Source organism: Python bivittatus, unplaced genomic scaffold (genome assembly GCF_059951505.1).
Source record: "Python bivittatus isolate LINGU-HERP-01145 unplaced genomic scaffold, Pbiv_v1 ctg000840_np1212, whole genome shotgun sequence".
Taxonomy (NCBI): Eukaryota; Metazoa; Chordata; class Lepidosauria; order Squamata; family Pythonidae; genus Python; species Python bivittatus.
The window spans coordinates 3,445,714-3,464,576 of NW_028277113.1; the positions used below are offsets into that span (position 1 = coordinate 3,445,714).

The 18,863-nt window shown below is 37.0% G+C and overlaps 1 protein-coding gene across 1 annotated transcript in view; it reads right to left on the bottom strand.

Annotated features, from left to right (window-relative positions):
- The window catches only part of CDH12 (cadherin 12), a 303,004-nt gene that overhangs the window by 9,819 nt on the left and 274,322 nt on the right, over window positions 1–18,863 (bottom strand). The window contains exons 8-9 of the mRNA XM_088130662.1: window positions 6,508–6,644; window positions 2,890–3,011 (exon numbers count right to left, since the gene is read on the bottom strand). Coding sequence (XP_087986788.1) covers window positions 2,890–3,011; window positions 6,508–6,644 — 259 coding nt within the window. The remainder of the gene's footprint in view (window positions 1–2,889; window positions 3,012–6,507; window positions 6,645–18,863) is intronic.

Consider the following 18,863-nt stretch of genomic DNA (forward strand, 5'->3'; position numbering starts at 1 on the left):
TAGAGAAATCATCCAAGGGAATGAATTCCTGAAATAGCTAACACTTGGCTGGAGCATGGCTAGATGGCATGAAATTCATGTGCTGAGGATGGATGTCCATCTCTCATAACCTTTGTGAATGCTTTGGTAGCAAAACCTGTAGGCTTCCAAGTCATTAGTGATGTGATAAAAGACCTTCCTACCACATCAGCTCTCAGATAAGAGCAGAGATGGGATGGCAATAATGTCAGCATCCTTCAACCGGGACTGGCAATATTCCGTTATGATGCCATCCTTTTTATTGTTTTGGACATTTGCTCCTGCATATCTATGCTCTACGCATTTCATAGGAACAAATGTCATAAAAGGGACAAATGCCATACAAGCAGTTTCCAGAAACAGTGTTTTAAAAGAAACTATGGTCTATACAGAGGAGACTGTCTTGTGTCCTTTGGGCAATGGTTTTGTACAAGAGAAAAGTATTAGAGCCTGTGGGACCTTGGAACATTTGATTCTGCAAAGCTTATAAAAAAGGACTATTTTATGGACTTTAACAGGCTAAAGTGTGTTGTCTGTGTCACCTCTGAGTATATTTCAGTCTAACATTTTTCCTAACCTGACAAGGTAACTATAGTTTTTTATAGGTTTTATTCTCAGGTAAGCAACTTACACTCACACTAACTAAGTTTAGGGGTACCCCGAAGGCTCATTGTATGGTAGCTGAACATATCTTTTGAAGAATAACTGTTAATTTGCTGAACAATGAGTGAATTCTCCATTAAAGTTAAAAAAATAATCTTTTACAAGTTTGAACAACTTTGATCCCCATGCCAAAATGTGGTTTGCCACCCATATGTTACCATGTAAAGGTGATTGATGCACTCTATTTTTGCATTCTCAGGTATGCATTAAAAAGAACAGTTATTAAGTTTTTGATGGGTCACCATACACAGTAGGTGGAGTATCTTTGGCTTGGTAGGTCAAACAGTATGCAATGCACACATGATGAAAAAATACAGGATAGATTAGGGCACGATGAATAGTACTATGAGCTTTTAACTAGGAAATGATCAAGTTGCTTGGAGGAGAGTATAAAGATTTGAGTCTAGCCAACATGTCTATGGCTTTTTGGATCATGAAGGCTGTTAACATTTCTATGAAATAAATTATTATTTTCCCTAAAAGGAAGTTAAAATTAAGAAAGTAAACCTTTGCTTGATGTCATCAACAGTTTCTATTTTTCTTTTTAAAGTCACATCTTAGTGTCCTGAGTGAAAAAAGAACTCAAGGCATTCTCATTTTTTTTTTTTTTTACTCTGTTAAATGTGGATTAAAGCCTCATTTGAAGACAGAAATAGGCTTAGTCACCTTGCTGTTGATTACCTACATTAAGAATTCAAAAAGTAGGAGTGCATCATTTACGATTCTTCTCGAACTTTCAGTGATTGTCTGTAGTATCACTCATTGCATTTTTGGGCTGGTATGGGAATTGAGGTACCATTTATGAGAGTTCCAGTTTTTCTTGGCTAAATTTTGAGGTTCTATCTACGTGTAGCTATTTTGGGGAGCTACCTGAAATTCTTGGGCTGGCTTTCATCACTATACTGAAGACATTCAGCTCTAACTTACCTTTTCTCCTGATGCCTGTTATCTATGGAAATCTGGATGCAATAACAGAGTAGTTCTGAACTGATAAACTAAGGCTCCAAATCCAGATAAGGTTAGTTTCATCAGAATCTATGCCAGTTTAGGATCTTGGGTATAGCCTAACCTGGATCAAATTTTACCATTTCTGAAGGATAAGACAGGAATCCTCTTTGATAAAATACTGCTTTTACAGGATTAAATGGCTACTGTAACCAATGTTGCCTTTGTTCAGCTTTGCTAGTCAGCCATCTGAGCTTCCTCTTGGGCAAGGGAGATCTAGTTGCAGATCTGCTGTGTCTTAACTACTTTAGAGCACTTTAACATGTTCTATATGGATTTATCAGCTAGTGCATATCATAGTGGTCAGAATGATCGCTGGCATGTGGTTTATATGCATCAGTTTTGAAATAATTCTATTTGCTTTTGAGCCCAAAGGAATATCCTTTTTTTTTTTTTTTTTTGTCTATAAAGCCCCAAGTATCATGCAGCCAGGATATCTGAATGTCTTCTTCTTGCATAGACTGCCCATAATTTGCAGTCTTCATCAAGTATATGATAATTTGCCCTCTCCTTCAAGAGAACCGAATTAGCTATATACATAAAAGACAGCCTCTTCTGCACTGGGTTCCAGATCATGGATTTCCCTGCAAGGAGCACAAGAAACTAAACATGAAGTTGAGCCAAAATAAAAATTAAAAATTGAAGCGCTGTTTCTCTGGCCTTCAATGGATATAACGTCTCTCCAGAAGATTTCTGCTTTGCTTTTGTTGCTCCCAGTTCTACTGGAAAGTTATTACGTGAACATAGATAAACAATTATACACTTAGCCTCAGCTGTCAGTATGCAACATAGGATTAATGAAACTGACCTGCTTTTCAGAGTTGTGACAAATCAGGAGTAGGCAACTTTTTTTGGATTGGTGGGCATGTTTGAAATGTTGAGAGCACATGCTAAATGTTCACATAAAATGGTTGCCATGATACGTTTTGCCCATGGGCAAAATATCCATTTTCCAAGAGAAACCAATGTAACCCCTCAGGACAATGCATATCATCGCTTCTTTGTCACTGAGCCATGAGTAGACTTCCAAACAAATTATTAGGCTGCAACGACTAGTGATTAATATGCATATAAATAAAACAGTGGATGATAGAAGCTCAAGGAGGCTCTCTTAAGTTAGTTTTTGTAGTTTGTTAGCCATTATATATGATTATATCCACACACAATTGACTGCATGTCTATTATAGAAAAAGAATAATGTACCTGTCCTGGCCTTGCATTTTCACACACATAAGATTCATAGGGCACTGCAATTTCTGGAGGAAATTCATTGACATCCAGAACATTTATGATGACATTAACTTTGCTGGTCAAGAGTGGATTGCCTATTAGGAAAAGAATTTTAAAACAGGCAATGAAATATTGGTACTATCCTAGGCAATATTATATTACATAAGGCAATGAAAAATAGAACTGCCCATCTTTCTTGATATGCCCTTTTAGACTGATTGGGTAAATCTCTCATACAAAATGGACTGTGCCTAATAATGATATAATGACTGCACAGAAGACTCAGCTATATAATTTGTCATACATATTAGAAAGCACTTATTATTTGTTCTGCAGGAAATGAGTAAACATTTACAATATACAATTCGTACGTATAGTCGTTCTTCCCTGTGTAGACTACCACAAATAACCAGGGATCTAGGTTTAAGCAACCATATACACACAGGACCTAGGCAAACTGCCATCACATTTTGTGGATAACAAGCCTATGCATGGCACACATATACTTTTCCACAAACAGAAAACTCATCTTGTGCAGATCTTATATTCTGGAGGCAATTCAGCTACACATTAGTTCTAAAAACGAATACCTGAAATATAAACCTATAATCTTTATATGATTTTGGTCTAGTTTTCCAAGAAATTGTACCAATCCTGATGACATGACCAAACTCAAATGAGAACATATCAAACTAAGCAAGAAAACAAATACATTTCTTCTTCACAGGATGCCTGTTGGACAGAGACAAGTGAGGTGAATGAGGCAACCTGGTTGCATTTCAACCAGGATTATTTTGAGCTTGTGGACTCTGAAAAAGTAGATAGCATACTTGACAGCTGGTCTGCCATGAGTGAGCTAGATCCATATCTCTCCTGGCTTCTTCAAGTGGCCAGGCAGGGTGTGTGCTGCTGGACCTGGGGATGTGATAAATGATGGAGGGTGTGGAAGTTTCATCCTTTGCCCCAGTATTCTGATGACAGTCTGATTTACATGTCCACTCAGTTGAAACTAGAGATGCTGTAGATGTGTAATAGTGTCTGGAGGCTGTTATGGTTTTGATGGGGAAAAATGACCTTGGATGAGCTACCCAGCTTTAGCTGGAGTTATGGTACGTCTATAAACATCAGAGTAATGGTTTAATACCTGCTCTGGGTATTACTGCAGGAATATTGCCTGACCACAGGTTCAGTGTCTCCAGGTGCTCATACATGGGTTACAATTAGGTGTAATGTGGTGTTAAGGTAAAATGAAGGATGTCAAGGATGTCAAGCACTCAACCCAGAACATATTTTGGGTTGCTACATTTACATAAGAAGTACAGTGCACTCCAACAGATAGATTGGGCCAGGCCAAAAATGAAATGAAATTTTATATACATGTATTTCATTAATTTGATTTAAATAAATTCATATGATTATTCCCAATATATTTACTAATTTTCCTCTATTTCTCATCATCAAAGCTTTTGAGGACTGCATGCAGCCCTGATTTATACAAACCTTGTATAAATGGAATTAGGATTTAAATGTAATGTTTAAAATGCTCGAAACAGAAACTACTCAGTTTTACATAGACATGTCATACCTCCAGATATTTTGAAACTGGGTGGAAAATAACCAAAAAAGATTTTGAGAAGGAAAAAAGAGACCCTGATTTTTTTGTCAGGCTTTGTACAGGGATGCTTGTTGGCAGATATCAGTCAATAGTAGGCTTGTTTAACATTTCTTGTCTTCAAATTATTAAGATTTAAATGTTAATTTGAATAGTCAACTTTTAAAATACAAGTAAAATGACATAAACAAGGAAGACAAAGTAGTTTTCCCCCCCACCAATCATGCTGAGTACACTTTTAGCTGATTCATGATGAGTGCATACATTTTCCTTTATTGAACAGCAAAATAATATTATAGTATGATGCAGAACTGAGTATTTGATGAATAGAGAGAAAAAATATACATGGAACATGGATTTTCTATCAATGTTTTCTATCAATGGGATTCAGACAGAAATGAAACTAGAGCCTCCATCAAGACATTTTGAATTAGATTTCCATTTACTTAAATGTGTTTGTAATACTTTAAAAATTATAATAGGCAGATTCCAGCAAAATAGACTCAAAACAAATCCCACTGACACCAATGGGCTTTATTAATCATAACCATGATGCATTTTCAGTGTATTTAGTTATGATTAATTTTTGCAGTGCTGTACCCAGAATGTCTAATCAGTAATTATACAAGCTTGCAAGGACACTGAACTCTCTTGGAAAGTTATTCTTGGAAGCCTGCTTGTTTCTGAGCCATCATTAAACTGTAGAGACACATACCCTTCCCCCAACCCACAAAAACTATTGAAACTTAATTAAACATAATAATCAAACAAAGAAAAAGAGACCTTTATAGTTATTAAAAATATGATTGGAGACAAACAGCTGGTGACTCATAATGTTGCAATTAAGAGGGATATCTTTATGCAGAGCTGGAAAGCAATGGATTGAACCACTAGTCTGAAAGGAAAGCAACTGTAGAATGCATTCTTCGTTCATTGTAAAGCCCACCTCCCTCTGATCATGTAATTGCCCATATGGGAGTGCATTCCCTTGTGATGCAATAGAACTTTTGCAATCTCTGTAAGAATAATCCTTCAGTTCATTCTCTAGGGTTTCTGTTAAACACGTCATATGTGTCTGAATAGAATTAAACTCTTTTAAAATGTATGAATGAAGTTACATGCCCTGATACAAAACCTGCATGTCCAAGTTTTCTGTGTTCATGGTTGAGCAAAAGAGAAAAGAGAGATCTAATCTCCCTGTAGGAAGCAGGTTGAAAGAGAGTCTAAGAGCCTTCCAATTAGGGGAAACAGAACAGAAATAAAGACATAGATAAAGAGGTGGTCTGTTGTTTGCTTCTCTACTTCTAATGCCTCTAGTGAGCAATAGGATAAAACACTTGATGCTTATTGAGTTCTTCTACAATTGTCCTTTGACTAGATTTGTAACCAACAAGTACACTGCACTATCCCTGCCCACTCATTACCTGAAATTGGAACTTCATATGTTACTTTACACCGACAACTAGAGGTCTTAATTGTTCTCAGAGAAGGAATAACTTATATACATGGAGCCAGGTGGTAAATATGAGGTACACATCAATCCAAATTATAGACAAGCTACAGGGCACTGGATATGATGCAGCTGAATGAAATTTCAGAGCTGCACTAAAACTAATAGTGATCTCATCTTTTATGCCCCACACCAAGAGGAAGAAGAGTCATGCCCATTTTTTTTAAAGCTGCTTATTGGAAAAAACAAGCTGACTTTTCTCAGGGCTGAGAGCTCTAGGAATGGAATCATGGTGAATGAGGCTAATTACTGACAAAAAGTATAGATTTCTTGAAGTTGATCCCTAAAAGATCCTCAGGAGTCTGCCAAAAACATAGGAAATCTGCTGAACCGAGTGTCATGACATGCTCTATTTCATAAGAGAACATAAAAAAGACAGACATTTTGCCAAATTATTTCACCAAAATTATCAAACAATATAACAAAGACAGTTCTAGAATGACATCTATCCCATATCTATTGTACTTACTAACTTTACTTGCAATTATTGAAAAATTGTACTGTGCAGTATTCTCTCTATCAAGTAACTCATTTGTGGCAATAGTTCCTTCATTTCCATCTATAGTAAAGTAGCTATCCATATCATTCTTCCAGTCTATGAAGTACCTGCAGATGCAGAAGGTTGAGAGGGAAGGGAATAGAAGAAAACAATAGAAATTGACAGCCTCTAATCATTTATAATAATAGCATTTGGTGCATCTAAATGGCTTTGTTATTCTACACTCAGGAGTTATTTCTCTGCTTTGTAATAAAGAAGCAATGATTCTTTAACACCATGTCAGAAGGCTAAATGGAAAATAATGAAAGATAGAGTTGAAAAAAAATTAACAGAGAATATGTAAACATTTTAATTGTATTTCCAATAAAAGCATTCAGAACTGTGTTCTTAAGTGCAGTTCTACAGCCTTTCTCTTCCCCAAAGAGATCATCAAAGTTTAGAACATTTTTTTTCTCTCTCAGTAATTTTGTTACTGCGGCTCATAAATCCAATTTGAACACTTTTACTGGCTGCCTTTTCTCATGGCTCTTCCCTAATTTAGTAAGAGAGTTTCACTTTCCAGTATGCTTCCATTATCTATTTGTTGTTTTTATTGTTATTTTATAGATTTTAATCTACCTTGATTTGTTTTATTGATTGGAAGTGACTTCAATGGAATATAAACAAAAATCATATTGATTAGTCTTGCACGTAAATTAAGTTTTCACATTACTGATTATTCAGAAATGTGGGGGTTGGCAAAGATTGTGTTCCTTTGGAAACAAATTACTGAGTAAAATTTTCAAACAACAAATAGGTCAGTCTGATCCAGGGCACCAGAGATTTTCTATTTCTGAAGTGGAAAAGAAAGGACACATACATACACACACACTCGTTGTTTTGGAAAAGTATTCTGAATGAGACTGAACAGAGGCAATCCTGAAAAAGCAGGGGATCTGTGCATGGAGCAAACCTGGTAAGAACAGTATTATTAAATCAAAAACAGACAACAAAGAAGTTGCTAAATGATGAACGGCTGACTTTAGCCAAGTAGTGTTTCTAATGGCATTTAAGTGATTAACGCAAGGAAAAATAACAACAACTAAGGATAACTAAAGTGATGATTTGTGAAGGGTGGACATGCAGAGAATAGTAACATATTAGGTTACCATTATTTAACAAAATACCGTTCATATCAGGCCCAGGGTTAGCGATGAAATATTTTCAGGAACAGATTCAGAATTGATTAACCATTTTTATTAAAGAATAGAGATAGTTTTGCTACAGAGCAATTTGTTAAATTTGCATGTATACAAAAGGATGGCCTACAGTTTATAGACTTTTAAAAAATAGGTTTTTATAGTCAAATATATGTCATATGAATATTGTTTTTGTTCAGTTTGATGATTTACTATTAATTATGAACCAATGGATGCCTTCTGTAATGGCTTATGGCTATGAAGCATTCAACCCAAGTCGATGCATGTTAATTGAAATGTCTCTTCTGAATCCAGTTAAATGTACTTCTAAATAAATGTTTACAGGAGTAGAGCTAATATCAATGCCAACAAGCAAGTAAACAGATGTGTGCCAGTCCAAACTCACAGGTTATGAAGTGCTGGTGTTGCACTGATGTCATTCAGTGCTCTGTTTAAAGAATCAAGTGTTTGCAGACAAGGTACTAAGATTAAATGAGGCAACTCCTTGAAAGAATTAGAATTCTGTCAACCAGTCAGCTAAGAGCAGGAGTGCCTACAGGGAAGGGAGTTAAAAAAAAGTGAAGATAGCAGCTGTGACAGCACGATTGATGCCTCACCCTTTTTTACATCTACACAGATGTTTCTGGCTGAGAGTAAACAGTAATGCATCTGACTCTAGTTGGGCTCACATACCATTGCTAATTTAGTGTTTGGCTTATTTAAAGAACAAACAAAATTTGTTTGGGTTCACATGATACACTTTCCAGAAATCATGATTTACCTACCACAACAGTTAGGACTGTGCAACATGTAAATCAAAAGCAAAGCAACCATACAATAGCTTAGCACAATATCTGAATTGTATTTATATAAGTCCTGATCATCTTGCCAGGTTCAAAAACAAGAGACAGTTCAGCCCAGTTCAGTTGCCTGTGAGCTGTTGAGAGGTACACCACAAAGCAGCTTACTCTGCCTTTGAAGATGCCAGCCACAGGTGCTGGTGAAATGTCAAAACAAAAGAAGGCTAGACCATGGCCATCCAGCCCAAAAGCTTATCACTGCTTCACAGATGTTTTTGTATATTAAAGTTGGTACTCAGGAGAAGACTGAGAAACCAAGGATAGCCAAGAGAACAAACAAATGGATCATTGAACAAATCAACCCAGGCTCACATCATCCTACTTCAGACATACAGTGCAAAAACCTAACTCTCTGGGAAAGTCTATCATGCTGGGAGAGGTGGAAGAAAAGAAAAGAAAAGAAAAGAAAAGAAAAGAAAAGAAAAGAAAAGAAAAGAAAAGAAAAGAAAAGGGGAAGGGGAAAGGGGAAAGGGGAAAGGGGAAAGGGGAAAGGGGAAAGGGGAAAGGGGAAAGGGGAAAGGGCAGGGGCAGGGGCAGGGGAGGAAAGGAAAGGAAAGGAAAGGAAAGGAAAGGAAAGGAAAGGAAAGGAAAGGAAAGGAAAGGAAAGGAAAGGAAAGGAAAGGAAAGGAAAGGAAAGGAAAGGAAAGGAAAGGGAAGGGAAGGGAAGGGAAGGGAAAGAAAAGGAAGGGAAGGGAAAGGAAAGGAAAGGAAAAGGAAGGAAAAGGAAAAGGAAAAGGAAAAGGAAAAGGAAAAGGAAAAGGGAAGGGAAGGGGAAGGGAAGGGGAAGGGGAAGGGAAGGGGAAGGGGAAGGGGAAGGGGAAGGGAAGGGGAAGGGGAAGGGGAAGGGGAGGAAAGGAAAGGAAAGGAAAGGAAAGGAAAGGAAAGGAAAGGAAAGGAAAGGAAAGGAAAGGAAAGGAAAGGAAAGGAAAGGAAAGGAAAGGGATAGGACAATCAGCAGCAAGATGGATGAACTCAGTTACAGTGGTGATGAATGTACTTTGGAAGACTGAAAGACCAGGTTGAAAACAGAGCAACCTGGGGGGAGGGGGAATCTATCTATGTGGTTGCTAAGAGTCGACACTGACTTGATGTCATATAATCATTCAATCAAGCTGGTACTCCTCTATTCTAGAATGTGCAATGTAAATATCCCATAAAGTGTTCTTAAATATCAAGGGCTACGAGGTAAGCAGAATTAAATGACAATAAAACAGAAGTCTGGAGAAGAACAAACCAGCATAGCTAGTAGGTTCAGGTGAATGAAGGGAGGTTGGGGAAGAACCTACAAGGCAAAGGCTTCTGTGAAAAATATTGTATCTCAAATACATTGCATGTGTTGTAGGGGTACAGGCAATAGCAGGCTGGCTTGCAAAATACGCTCTAGATTAGAGATCCTAGTCTGTATAGAATAGCATAAGCATGGTTGGGGTAAATTGGGCTTTGATTGCACTGGTGGCATACTAGCCAATATATATGCCTCATCTGACAAGTATTGTCCATATTGAAGATTAGTTTATAAAGGGTACTGGTAGAATTCTGACTGAGAGGTAACAATGAGCAAAATATGGAAATGGTAATGCAGCTATATGTTGATTAGGGTGTGCAGACTGGATCTTTGCTCTTCAGCAGGTTATTAAGAAATATTTGAATGTTAGAATGAAATTTTATTGTATATTTGTGGATTTAGAGAAGCATATGTTAAAGGGAATAGGCTTGAATTTTGGAATGCTTTGAACCAATAGGAGATGAAAGTTGGTTGTTGAATAGAATAAATGAAATGTGATAATAAAATGTAATGTGATGAAAGTTAAGGATTAGTGAGAACAATTGAAATGCTAAGTGAATAGCTTAACACTTAAGTGAGAATAAGACAAAGATATTCCCTTAGTTATTTAATATATTCCATGAGTAAGGAATGCTTGTGGTGTTATTAATTGGGGATTAATACTTTTTTGTACTTTTTTGTATTCACTCAATGCCATGTTGTTGGCTGTGAACCCCAACAATTTGCAGCAAATGTTAGCCAGATTGTATGATGTAACAAGGGCCATGAATTTAAAAATCAATGTATCAAAGACCAAGATAGTAGTATTTGACAGGAAAAACAAAATGAATTATTTTAAGTTTAACTGGCAAAAAAAATAGAGGTAATGTTATGCACTTTAGTAGAACTTTGACTAAAGATGGAGAAATGGATGAAGAAATGTTAAGATATGTAAATGTTGGCAGAAACATAGTGAATAGTGTGTAGTCCTTTATGTAGAAAAAGGAAGAACAATTGTTAGACGAAGGGACAATTGCTTTTCATAAGAGTGTCTGATTTGTTAAATGGAAATGAGAATTGAGAATGGTGAGAGAAACATAAAATTGTTGAATTCAGTGGGAATTTAATAGTTCAGAACTGTGTGTGGTTGAAAAAGAAAGAAATAACTTGAAGAATGAATAAGTACTGAATGAATGTGGATTGAATATGAAAGTGAATGATCAGCATGGAACAAATACATGGAAACAGATTGGTCACATAGAAAGAATGAATTATTATTGAATCACAAAATAAATACAGTGGTACCTCGGGTCACGAACGCTTCTGTTCACGAACAATTTGGGTCACGAACAGCACCGTTCACAAAATTTTGCTTCCGTTCATGAACGCTGGATCGGATGACGAACAGGATCTATGGCCATTTTCCCTGCCGTGACATGTGGTCGTGGCTTCCTGTAGGGAGGGGGACTCTCCCTCCAAGCAATAACCGCCTCCCCACCCTTCCTGTCCTCCACGCCAGAAGTCACAAAGAGCAAGGTTAGCGTTCTCTCTCTTTGTACTGTACTTTGTGTCATATTTTTGTGATTTAAAAAAAAAATACATATGGTTCAGAATGGATTAACCGTAATTACATTGAACCTTATGGGAAAATTTGATTCGGGACGTGACCAAAATCGGTAAGTGACCAAATTCGAAGGGGTCAGAACGGATTAACCGTATTTACATTGAACCTTATGGGAAAATTTGATTCAGGTCGCGACCAATTCAGGTCGCGACCAGAGTCGCGGAACGAATTAAGTTCGTGACCCGAGGTACCACTGTATATGAAGGAAGAAATTACATTCTTTGTTCTCTAACATACTCTAGTGCAGACATAATGAAAATGGGAGAGGAATACAATTAAATTTCCATGCAGCCAACTCACTCATAACATTTAGCAAGTCCAAGAACAGAGGTCCAACTTGCACTGAGGTATGAAAGGCTATGGGAACCAGGCAGAGGAGAAGTTCAATGGGTTCAAAAAGAGGCAACAATGCCCAGAGGTGGGGGTGTTAGAAGGAAATGTTTCAAAGAGACTCTGCCTTAATTGGCTTGCCATAAGTCTACCTGGTAACTTACTGTTAGTTTTCAAGGCTAAGTTCTTTCCCTTCCCAAAATCTGTATTGTTCTCACTTTTTGTTAGCTACAAGCAGCTTAACAGGCTACTTTTCTCATAAATCGGTTTTCACTTATACTACACTGCATTATATTTTTTATACTGCTACCATCTAGCTGACTCTAAGTGGTTTACAAGTCAGCAAATAACCATAGTATTAATCAAAGAATACAAAGCAAAATCATAAATCATTCCACAGTATCCATCATCCTGCAATACAAGACATAACATTCAACATTCATGGTTCTGCATTTCACTCAGGACAAGAAGATTACTAATCTTTGAAGGCCTTCCGAAATTACTGGATCCTAACAAATTTCTGGAAGATGTTGGAGAAAACTTTCCTGAGTTCCCTCAGCATTCTTCTCCCTTCTCAGCTGCCTAAGTGATAAGGTTCAGGTCTGTACCTCTACTTAATCAGAATCCATTTGTGAAGTCTCCAATACCTTTATTAAGAGTCTGCAGAGTTTGGGCAACCCCACAAAGAACACATCTGGCAATGTTTCCTTTAGCAAGATCAAAAGCACATAGTCAAGCAATCTTATATAGCTGGTTCAGATACAAGGAAATACAGAAGAAGAAATTGCAATGGCTATTACTAACATCTAGTCAATTTCATTCATGCCTGCCTTACAAAGAAACCCTGGAAGTCTTCTGTGTGGTTACACCAGTTAGTGTTTAGCTTTCAAGGGATTTTTCCATCCACAGAAGCAGTAGCTAATGCTTGTCTCTGATATTAGCTACATCCTGTCACCTGCAGGGATACCTTAGTCTTCTGCCTGTGAGCAATTTCCTTATTAAAAAAGAAAATACATTTAATATAGCTAATTAGAATTCTATCCCAGGTGCATTCTCGTGTATCCGTCTTCCACAAAGTCCATGTAAGAAGGGGCCATACTCACCACTAGGGGCAAACTGTGGTATTGCGAGGGATCCCCTCTCCAGAAAATAATTTGATAAGCTAATTTTATGTAATATTTGTTTGCAAACTGTGGGTTCAATATCTATTGGGATTAAATTGCTAAATCATCTGTGTACCCAAAGGTCTGTGCTTATATGTAAAAAGGCCTTTTAAATTCATGCTGACCTCAAGTCTGTGAATACTAAAATTCTTAAAGTTTAAACTCAATTATTTGTTTGTTTTCTTCTCTGGCTGCTGGCGTGACAGCAGATAGGAGTTAAGCTGACCTGAGCAAGCACCATTTTGTTGCAAATGCCAAAGTTGTGAAGTATTCATTTGATTTGACAGGATGCAAAAACTAATTTACAGAGATAACCCTAGAGGTTCAAACAGTCAAATGAAGCAGAGTGGGGGGAGAGAAGAGTTGCTAACGTTTCCGAGAGAAGACGACATGTCTTGCTTCTTTTCTAGCAAATTTATCTGTGCACAGGAGGGGGAAAAGTGGCTATATTGCAATTATCAACACATCCTAATTGCTGTCTAAAAGTTTCATCACTCTCCACTCTACTTTTCTAAGATGAATTGTGCATTTATTAAATAAATTGTCTTGCCAACTTTGTTAGCTCTGTATTTCTCATAATGAGTTCAACAGTGCATCATCTTCCTTCCTTCCTTCCTTCCTTCCTTCCTTCCTTCCTTCCTTCCTTCCTTCCTTCCTTCCTTCCTTCCTTCCTTCCTTCTTTTTTTTTTTTTAACATATTAGGTTCTGATGATTCTCAAGCTGTGATGAGGGAACAACAGACAGAAAGGAGAAAGTCAGTCCTCCACTTCAATATCACAGAGGTTTTAGCAGAAGTTTTGATCAAAGATGCAAACATTTGGAACATTTTAGCACAGAAAAACAATTGGAATGAATGACAATTGGGGGGGGGGGAGAGATTGCCACTACATTGTATAGATCCAGAATGCAGGATGAATCTGTGAAAAATGTATCATATACATTGCCCTATATACAAAATTCTGAGTAGTTCTGCAGCTGTGTTACACTTTTGGACACTATTTTCATAATACTACAAATTGTTTTGGTTTCATAATACAATTATGAGTACTGCATACCAAAAGTCAGATTCAACCTGAAGGAGGGGGAAAAAAAGAAATTAAACAAAAATGGTTTTCATGGAATATGGATCCTAAACCTGGCCCAGTGGAGATCACTATTCTAATGTCTAAAAATATGAAACCATCTTGCCCCATTCATTTCTAAATGACATCTCTTCCCATTTGCCCTTCTTCCAGTCTTTCCACAATCCTGACTGCTTTGTTCTTCACCCAACAAACCCTTGGTTTCTTTGAAACTACAGCTGCTTTGATTCTATCCAAACAAGTAAAGTAAACTCAGCATTATCAATCACTTTCTGAAAAGACTTTCTCCTTCTTTCTCTATTTCTTAAATAAGTGAATTTCCTTTTTGCTGCCATTTAGCTATTATCTTCTGATCCCCATATGTCAAAGCTAACAGATTTGGAAGTCTCTGTGCCTGATAGAATGTAATAAATTGCAAGGACTTAGTGTTTCTTCTGCTAATGTGAACTGTGTTGGTTTGCTTCGCATTCTGGAGTTATGCTGTCTGTTGTATAAAGCACAGATCTATTCTTTTGTTTCCCTCTCCTTTGTTTTGCAGATTACAGATCAGTGTAATAGGCATTGTGAAGGCTAAAGCTGTGCCTGGAAAGTATCTCAGAGAAAATGAATTAATTTGCAATGAATTTGCACAGCACAGCACAGCACAGCACATTATATTGGTGATTGCATAGAGAAAAGCTTATTGTCTTCCCTGTCTTCTTAAAGACCTATTTCTTTTCTACCTCTTTCTATTTTACTTTGCAAGTTTTTCTTTTAAAATATTTCAAAACTGACACAAGAGATTATTTACCCTGACAAGGCAAACTAGATTTTTAAAAGCTAACACAGCATAATGGTTGTAAGACACTCAGAAGCTGTAATCACACAAAACTGTCTGAAGCTAATTTATGATTTTACTAACTTTTATTTATTGACTTTCAGTTTAAATTAGGGACATAAACCTTATGTGGTACTGAAGTCTAACACATCATTAACTAAGAACCTCATATATTTTCTCCACTTCAGTTACACCAGCAGATAAATAAGCAAAACCAGTTTAATAAACTGGCTATTATTTAAAAATCTTGACAGTTACAACTCCATTGCTAAGCACCACAGTCACTAAGCAAAATTTCATGTGAGGATTGGTCACAAAGCTGTTTTTTTTTTAACCACTTCAGTTACACCAACATAAATTTGAATGGTCGCTAAACAAGAAGTCAGTAAGCAAGGATTACCTGTAAAGGACACTTACTACTACTCTAAGAAAGGACAGCCACAGTTAAACAGTCTTTCTGATTTCACTGGTGTCCACTTGAAATTGATAGTGGCAAACAAGTCTAAGTGAATAAGGGATTAGTAACTGTATCCTGTAGATCACAATTTTCTATCCATAACACTAGTTTTTAGAAAGCTCCTAATTATAGCTCCTTGGGCATATTCAGGTATTATTTTATAGAAAAAGCTCTCAAATCAAGTATTTGAAGTGGGGGGAGACATGTCCAAGTCACTTTATCACTTGCAATTTCTTTTACATAAAAATAAATGTTTATGAAAATACTTGCAAATTTCCATTTGGATTTTTCATTTCATTTTGCACTATTTACAGACTGAGATGGAAGAAGGATTGAAGCAAACTTCAGCTTAGGTAAAGTAAAGTAAAGCAAAGCCAAAACCTATTCCTATACCTTCTTCTGAGTGATATTTTTCTCCTTAAAATATTCAAAGAACATTTTCTTATAGCACCCTCACAGCAGTTAATAAGGTACTGTGTCACTGAATGTTAATTTTTACCAGTTAGAATGCCTGATACATTTTGCTGCCTGTGGAAAACTATTCAGAGTGGCACTTAGCTCAGTTTCAGAAGTGCTCCTCTGAGCCCATGGCTCCCAGCATTGAACCACCATGTCCTCTTGAAAGCTCAGGGCAGTTGCTTTAAAAGCCCCTGTAGGCAATTGTGTGCTTCATTGGTGATTCTGGCAGGAGAGAAATGAACAACAACAAAAAAAAAACCTTTGGAAATCCTATGCAGAAAAGTCAGCAGACATATTGGATTTCCACAGATTTTTTTTTCCCCCCCTGCCAGGACTGCCATTTAGGTACAGGCTCTCGAAGTGGCTGTACTGTGTCCCTGAAAGGGTATACTGCTTCAACTCTTGGAACAGCTGGACTGGGGGGGGGGGGATGGTTCAGGATGGAAGAGAAGTGCCCCTCTGTGGTTTTGTACAAGGGACTGGTTATTAGATTTATATGCTACCCTTTCTTCAGAAGCATAAGAATGAGTACGTGGTTGTTCTTTCACCCCTGCCCATTTAATCTCTGTAACTACTTCATAAATTACATCTATCTACATGAAATGCATTTGTCTTTGTCTTTGCTCTTAGGTACAACTGATAATAATGTTCACAAGAGTTTAGCATTTTCAGCATTCATCACGTTTCTTAATGTCAAAAGCAGGTGGAGTGAAATGAATAACTGGTGCTTCTCTAAAGGTGCACATTTCCCTTTCCTGGGATCAAACTTCAGGGAAGACATTCTTACAATCACACTCTTAATAACTGTGCTGAGTATTTTATCAGTCTGTCTCTACAATATTTGATATTTGGAAACTGATATATGGAGGCTTTACTGATATAAATGAAATTAAACAAGATAATTTATTAATGCGAGAATTAAGAGCAGTCTTTCTTTGATCAAACTTAAATGGATGGTTCTGTGTTGGACAGCCCATTATTTAATTTTGGATGAAGCACAGTACCTTAAGTACCTTTATTGCTTATTTTCATACAGTAGAACCGATAAGCCAGGCTTGAATTGCACCTGCCCTTGAAATCCAGTGTTGTTATTTTTTTTTTTCCTGTGAGTTTGAAGCACCCTAATTCTAAATTGACTGTATGACACAATCCTTCTTAGGGATTATTCTAACATAATTGTTATTACACTGATCTGGTCTTTGAAGAGGAAACGGAAGCAATGAAATAATGAAAGTAACAGCAATACAGAATACAAATCTATGTACTTTCCCATTGAGGAAAAGGGATCAAAAGGAAATATTCAATTTTCAAGAAAAAATGTCAATGCAACTTTAGAGGTTGGAGAGGAACTGGAGTTATTGAAGGAAGCTTTTCAGTGACAGAAGGCAGTAAAGTCAGAGCTGGGTAGCCACAATCAAAGACATAATGGCAAAACAGTTTTGGTTACTATATTTAGCCCAGCTACAGTATAGGCTACTGTATTCAAGGGATAATCAGTCTGCATTCCCATATAAATTTGGTAGAAGCAAGTTTAATGAAACTTAGTTGGGCCTACTTTTCAACAGACACAGGCATCCACAGACTGTGGATTTGGTCACTGTACCACATTGTACCACAAATTCTGATGCTTTTGGATTTGCATGTAAAATCATGACACATGTAAAAAAAGGTACTGATACACGTACATCTTGCATTGTCCCATTTGACCCCCACTGTAGATACCAGTGATAACTGCCCTATTAAATATAGCTTGCAATATGACCATTTGACATCAGAAAAGCCTCCATATTGTTTGTAAACAGAATGTACGTAAGTGTGTGTTGCTATCATCACATTCTGAAATAAGATTTGTGATGAGAATCACCATCCATCCTAGCTTAGACTTTTCTTTAAAAAAAAATGAAATAAATGTAAACTCTTCCTTTTCTATTCCTTCCAAAAGACCTTCCTCCCAACTATTATTTTCTATTTTAATCAATCCATTATAATTAATGGGATCAAAGAGAGCTTGCTACCACATCCAGAAAAGAAGCACATACAAGAGTTCTGGCCAGGCAATTGTCACTCATGTTCATGTTCATCCTCTGAAATTTGTGCCTTTAACTTTAAACAATGAGAATGATTTTGTGCTTTACTTCAAAAAAATGGTCTTGAATGATCTTATCTTTGTTTTGATTTCAAGTAATCCAGTACTTCATAAAATAAAGTAACTTATGCTTGTTACTGGATTCCCACATTGGTCTTCCTGTTGGTCTTCCTGGGTTTTCCATGGTACATGTAGGCCTTATAAGACCAGTCAAATAACCTTATGCTAATGGCTGACTTCCCAAAACTGGCTCTTCTGCCTCATTGTGGTGGTGGGGAGAGGGTATGTTCCTGGGAGGGGAGTGAAGAACACTGGGAGTGCATGCCTATATATATATATATATATATATATATATATATATATATATATTCCCAGTAGGATCACCCAGGATTGTTTTTGCTGTCCAGCTAAAGCAAGCAGATACCATTATCAGGCAGCAGTGGCATAGGAAGATGGAGGAGGCAGATAATCCTTTTGTGACAATGGCAAAGGCATCAATTCATACTGTGCGGGAGAAGATAATGGCAAATAAACCACTCCTATATTTTTAACAAGAAAACCACCTGGATAGAAAACATAAAATAATTGACAATATAGTGTGCATAATGGGCCCCTCAGATCATATGGCACACAACATTTTATTAATTTATTATTTATTCATTTATTCATTCATTCCATTTCTATGGCTGCCCATCTCAAACAAGTGATTCTGGGCAGCCATAGAAACTGAATAAATAAATACATTCTCAAACATGCTACTGAGGAAGAGCTGAGGATCTTTCAGAGTACTATTGGTGTTTATAATATTGCTAGATTAAAGCCTTTAGGATGTTTAGTTGCTGAAGTTGTCTTACAGGAAAACAAATTCCAAAGCTGCAAAGAGTGAATTACAGTGGGAACAGGGAATGAAAAAGCATGAACACAGGAAAGCCCAACACAGTAAAAGATGACATTGACACGTTAGGCATCAGTGAACTGATGTCCACTAGGAATGGAGATTTTCAGT